We start from the raw sequence: 5,976 nt of genomic DNA, 5'->3' as shown, positions 1-5,976 counted from the left end.
CATCCTATTAAAGCTTCACATTGATTATTGTGGCATACCAACGTCCATCCAGTTGAAGATTTGAGGAAATGTGACACAATTTATAAAGCATTTCATTTGTAAAAACTTTTACAAACCAATTAACTCCTGGATAATTAGGAAATTATTGTGCTGAAACCTTGATATATAGGGTCATGACATGAAACCAACCACATTGACAACTATAAAGTTTTTATTTTATTTATTTATTTCACCTTTATTTAACCAGGTAGGCAATTGCGACCTGGCCAAGATAAAGCAAAGCAGTTCGACACATACAACGACACAGAGTTACACATGGAGTAAAACAAACATACAGTCAATAATACAGTATAAACAAGTCTATATACGATGTGAGCAAATGAGGTGAGATAAGGGAGGTAAAGGCAAAAAAAGGCCATGGTGGCAAAGTAAATACAATATAGCAAGTAAAACACTGGAATGGTAGATTTGCAGTGGAAGAATGTGCAAAGTAGAAATAAAAATAATGGGGTGCAAAGGAGCTAAATAAATAAAATAAATACAGTAGGGAAATAGGTAGTTGTTTGGGCTAAATCATGGGTGGGCTATGTACAGATGCAGTCATCTGTGAGCTGCTCTGACAGTTGGTGCTTAAAGCTAGTGAGGGAGATAAGTGTTTCCAGTTTCAGAGAACTGGAAGGAGAGGCGGCCAAATAAATAATTGGTTTTGGGGGTGACCAGAGAGATATACCTGCTGGAACGCGTGCTTCAGGTGGGTGTTGCTATGGTGACCAGCGAGCTGAGATAAGGGGGGACTTTACCTAGCAGGGTCTTGTAGATGACATGGAGCCAGTGGGTTTGGCGACGAGTATGAAGCGAGGTCCAGCCAACGAGAACGTACAGGTCGCAATGGTGGGTAGTATATGGGGCTTTGGTGACAAAACGGATTGCACTGTGATAGCCTGCATCCAATTTGTTGAGTAGGGTATTGGAGTTTGCTGAGTAGAGTATTGGAAGCTATTTTGTAAATGACATCGCCGAAGTCGAGGATTGGTAGGATTGTCAGTTTTACAAGGGTATGTTTGGCAGCATGAGTGAAGGATGCTTTGTTGCGAAATAGGAAGCCAATTCTAGATTTAACTTTGGATTGGAGATGTTTGATGTGGGTATGGAAGGAGAGTTTACAGTCTAACCAGACACCTAGGTATTTGTAGTTGTCCACGTATTCAAAGTCAGAGCCGTCCAGAGTAGTGATGCTGGACAGGCGGGCAGGTGCAGGCAGCGATCGGTTGAAGAGCATGCATTTAGTTTTACTTGTATTTAAGAGCAATTGGAGGCCATTGAAGCTTGCCTGGAGGGTTGTTAACACAGTGTCCAAAAAAGGGCCAGAAGTATACAGAATGGTGTCGTCTGCGTAGAGGTGGATCAGAGAATCACCAGCAGTAAGAGCGACATCATTGAAGTTACACGCTATAGATGTGTAGCCATTTAAGTTTGCATTTCTCTGGGGGGGAAACGGGTGGATAACAATAAGGTGGTGTATGCTCCACAGTCCATACTCTAGCTACTGGTCAGAGCATCAAGGGAGACGTGAAGGTGAGTTTTTTTTTTTTTTACTGCGCCTGCCTAGATGTATTTCTATGACTTCCGATAGAGTAAGGAAGCCAACGTTATGCAGCAACGTTAGCAAGGGCTAGCAGTAGCCCCAACGGAACAAGATCATACGACGGATCAGGTAGATATTGTTATTTGTGCTTTACACGTTTCATAGTAGCTAGCTAATACAATAATATGTTTAAGTCAAAACAATTCCCAACGTGAGTTGGCTAGCCTGGTGGTTTCCAGCTAGATAGCCATCTTGACGTCAACAATGCTGGCAAACTGAGCTAGCTAGCTATCCCAATGTAGCTTGGCTACGTGCTGTTGTGGCTAACTATGTGTAATAGAAGACTGATTCGAGGTAGCGAACATTTTATTTTAGTTAACTTCCAGTGTGGCTAGCTAGCATTGGCATGCAATATTGTTTCCACAGTATCTGGGCTAGTTAACGGCAGCTAATGCTACATGCCATTTGGATGCTAGTTAGCTACTGCATAGTTTGTTGTCCGTCATTTAATTGTTGCTAGGTAACCTTAGCTAGTTCAGTGTTTATACAATAAACTAATTCATTTGCAGAAAACCAACACCGGGGTTGTTTTATCCAGCCAAGTTCGTTTGCTCTTTATCTCGCTGGCATCACACAGGCCAGTCAGGTTTTGATTTAGGCGCCCAGACATGTACACCACATGACCAAAAGTATGTGGATACCTGCTCGTCGAACATCTCATTCCAAAATCATGGGCATTCATATGGAGTTGGTCCCCCCCGTTGCTGCTATAACAGCTTTCCACTAGATGTTGGAACATTGCAGCGTAGGCTTCTATTCAGCCGCAAGACCATTAGTGAGGTAGGGCATTGATGTGGGGCTAGGCTCGCAGTCGAAGTTCCAATTCATCCCAAAGGTGACTGATGGGATTGTGGTCAGGGCTCTGCAGGCCAGTCAAATTCTTCCACACCGATCTCGATAAACCATTTCTGTATGGACCTCGCCTTGTGCACGTGTTTCATGCTGAAACAGAAAAGAGCCTTTCCCAAACTGTTGCCACAGTTGGAAACACAGAATTGTCTTGTATGTCATTGTATGCTGTTGCATTAAGATTTCCCTTCACTGGAACTAAAGGGGCCTAATCTGAACCATGAAACAGCACCAGACATTTTTCCTCCTCCACCAAACTTTACAGTTGGCACTATGCATAATGTTCTCCTGGCATCTGACAAACCCAGATTTGTGAAGTGTGATTCATCACTCAAGAGAAAGCATTTCCACTGCTCTAGAGTCCAATAGCGGTGAGCTTTACACAACTCCAGTCGATGCTTGGCGCAAGGTGATTTTAGGCTTGTGTGTGGTTGCTTGGCCATGGAAACCCATTTCATTAAATTCCCTAGGAACAGTTCTTGTGCTGAAGTTGCAACCAAGGACAGATTTTTACATGCTTCAGCACTCTGCGGTCCTGTTCTGTGAGCTTGTGTTGCCTTCCACTTTGCGACTGAGCCGTTGTTGCTCCTAGACATTTCATCTTCAAAATAACAGCATTTAGTTGTCCGGGCAGCTCTTGCAGGGCAGACATTTGACAAACTGACTTGTTGGAAAGGTAGCATCCTATATGACAGTGACCTGTTGAAAGTCACAGTTCTTCAGTATGGCCATTCTACTGTCAATGTTTGTCTATGGAGATTCCATGGCGGTGTGCTTGATTTTTATACACTTGTCAGCAATGGGTGTGGTTGAAATAGCTGAATCCACACATTTTGAAGGGGTGTCTACATACTTTTGTGTGTGTGTGTATATATAGTTTGTGTTAACTCTAGCTACTGCACACAACTTTAACTATCATTTTGCAGTTAATTGATGTTTAGCTGAATGGCATAGATAACGTTCAACCTCTTCTTGAATTTTTTTCAACAGACTGTTCCCTGAAAGTGCTGCAGAATTGTCAGGGTTTTCAGTCCTTTCCTCAACCTGCAAAAATGCCAGCTGCACTGGCAGATACCAGTCAGATTATCTGTGAGGTCTGGGCAAGCAATGTGGATGAGGAAATGAGGAAAATCCGACAGATAATTCAAAGCTACAACTTCATTGCCATGGTAATATATCATGCTAACTTTTTCATTAATTCTTAGTAGATCTATGAAGGTTTTGGTATGTATTGCGTAAACTTTTTTTGTCATTAATGATGTCCTTGTTCCAACAGGACACAGAATTCCCCGGAGTGGTGGTTCGACCCATTGGCGAGTTTCGCAGTACGGTAGACTACCAGTACCAGCTCTTGAGGTGCAACGTGGACCTTCTGAAAATCATCCAGCTGGGACTGTCATTTATGAACGAGGATGGAGACTATCCCCCTGGAACGACGACATGGCAGTTCAATTTCAAATTTAATTTAACGTGGGTCTTAATCCTTGTTATAAAACAGTATAGCCAGTAATGAGATTAAAACTATGCTATGCTTATGTTTTTGGGGTAGGATCTGATGCCTCATTAGAAGGCTCTTGAGTAATAGTCTGTTTGTTGTTTCACTGTTTGTTCCATTCTGTTCTTTTGTAAACAGAGAGGATATGTACTCCCAGGACTCGATAGACTTACTTCAGAACTCCGGCCTCCAATTCAAAAAGCACGAGGAAGAGGGGATTGACACACTCTACTTTGCTGAGCTCCTGATGACATCCGGTTTAGTGCTGTGTGAAAATGTCAAGTGGCTCTCCTTTCACAGGTAGGGATGTGTTGCGATGTCAGTGGGCCTAGCATTTTTTTCTGGTAAACAGGATAAACTCTGGGCCCTAGTCATGAACACTCCCAACAGTGCCCTAGTAGTCATTTGCAAAATCAAGTTGTAATGAATCTCCTTGCCGTATTTCTCATTTGCAGCGGGTATGATTTTGGCTACCTGGTGAAGCTATTAACAGACACTCGGCTACCTGAGGAGGAACATGAGTTCTTCCAGATCCTCAATCTCTTCTTCCCTGCAATCTATGATGTCAAATATCTGATGAAGAGCTGCAAAAACTTGAAGGTAAAGAGACATTCCTGGTAACTTGCTTATTATGGTATTTGCAAAACCAATGAACGCACTGTTGGCTGCCAAATGTCTCAACTTTGTTAGCCTGCTGAGCTGAAGCATTAGCTTGATTACCTAATGCAAGTTAAGTCTCAGGCAAGGTTACTCCATCACACAAGCATGGCTCATCAAACCACCTGTTAGTCAATGCTGGCCTATAGTGAGGTGTCCAACTTTAAAAAATGTGACTGACATGAAATGTCCTTTGACTTCCTCTGAGGCAGAGCATATGTCAATTGTGTGTTTGTTCAGGGAGGACTCCAGGAGGTGGCTGACCAGCTGGAACTAAAGAGGATCGGGAGACAACACCAGGCCGGTTCAGATTCGCTGCTCACAGGGATGGCCTTCTTTAGGATGAAAGAGGTACCTATTGTCTGTCTTCCATGACAACTAATAGGTGAAAGGACAGATTTTAACGTTGTACTTAGTGGTCAGGAAGGAAAAGATTGGGAAGTTTGAGAACTAGTCTCGATGAGGACTGGCATCTTGGGAGTTACATGAAACAAGTTGTCTTCTTTTGCAGCTTTTCTTTGAAGACAACATTGATGACGCAAAGTATTGTGGGCGATTGTATGGATTGGGCTCTGGGTCCACTCAAAATCAGAACGGCATCTCGAGCTCTTCCCAAGAGGAAACCAACAACAAGCACTGATCGACCGCGAGGCCATCAAGTGGAAGCCGCACTTGTTTTAACCTATCCAGTAGATGTTTATTTTCTCCCCCCACTCCCAGAATACATGAGATTAATTTCTGTGTCCAGCTTCACCAGCTGCAAAAAGGACATTGGTTACCAGACTCTCCTCTTGAACCCATTTTGTTCTGTCATAGTTGATTTTACTGCAGATTGTCACATTCAAATTCCCTATTGTACCACTATTGAGCCTTTATCACCCAGGACCAGTATTCAGAAACCTTTGTTTATCAGCATTGCAGTAACAACTCTTTTAAAAGCATGGGACCAGCTCTTGTATTGTACTTCAAATAAGAAGTTTAGCATTTGAAAGTGCTCAACAATTCTCTGCACTGCTTTTCAAAACAAACGTTATTTAAACCCAATTGTAGCTCAAGCCTTGGTATCAATCAGAAAACCAGTTCTTTGTTGGATACATGCTTGTAGGGATCGTACCATTTTAAAGTAAAATTTCACTGAAGTTTTAGATGGGTGCCAGGCTGGTCTGAGTATAAATGTGTTAGGGGCACACTGCAGTTCTGTGCAACATTTGCTTTTAATTTGTTCACTGCTCTGTTTAAAAAGATGGTTTGTGGTTGCTATTGTTTTTACAACATGCATTGTTTGAAACAGTTGTATATTAAAAAAAATCTATTTTCAATAGTATTTCCT

General features: G+C 42.4%; 1 protein-coding gene across 2 annotated transcripts; it reads left to right on the top strand.

Moving 5' to 3' along the window:
- Positions 1-752: 752 nt before the first annotated feature.
- Positions 753-5,970, top strand: cnot8 (CCR4-NOT transcription complex, subunit 8). 2 transcript variants are annotated; one of them, XM_021618012.3, is made up of 7 exons: positions 753-1,714; positions 3,485-3,663; positions 3,771-3,964; positions 4,128-4,289; positions 4,445-4,589; positions 4,887-4,997; positions 5,158-5,970. In XM_021618012.3, the coding sequence occupies exons 2-7, from the start codon at positions 3,547-3,549 to the stop codon at positions 5,284-5,286; spliced, it is 858 nt and encodes a 285-aa protein (XP_021473687.1). In that variant the 5' UTR covers positions 753-1,714; positions 3,485-3,546; the 3' UTR covers positions 5,287-5,970. The 2 variants fall into 2 exon arrangements, with proteins under 2 accessions (XP_021473687.1, XP_021473685.1); XM_021618010.3 differs by having other exon boundaries at positions 1,027-1,575.
- Positions 5,971-5,976: the final 6 nt, after the last annotated feature.

This window comes from Oncorhynchus mykiss, chromosome 10 (assembly GCF_057628025.1).
Source record: "Oncorhynchus mykiss isolate SJ-2025 chromosome 10, ASM5762802v1, whole genome shotgun sequence".
In the NCBI taxonomy this organism is placed as follows: domain Eukaryota; kingdom Metazoa; phylum Chordata; class Actinopteri; order Salmoniformes; family Salmonidae; genus Oncorhynchus; species Oncorhynchus mykiss.
The sequence above is the reverse complement of the archived record's forward strand: the minus strand, read 5'-3'. Positions and strand labels throughout refer to the sequence as shown.

What these genes read in the sequence shown, in the direction of transcription:
- cnot8 (XM_021618010.3), top strand. Translation starts at nt 1,521, where the DNA reads ATGCTCCACAGTCCATACTCTAGCTACTGGTCAGAGCATCAAGGGAGA. An exon ending in GCTACAACTTCATTGCCATG is followed by an intron (nt 3,664 to 3,770) that starts GTAATATATCAT and finishes TTGTTCCAACAG; the next exon opens with GACACAGAATTCCCCGGAGT. An exon ending in AGAGCTGCAAAAACTTGAAG is followed by an intron (nt 4,590 to 4,886) that starts GTAAAGAGACAT and finishes GTGTTTGTTCAG; the next exon opens with GGAGGACTCCAGGAGGTGGC.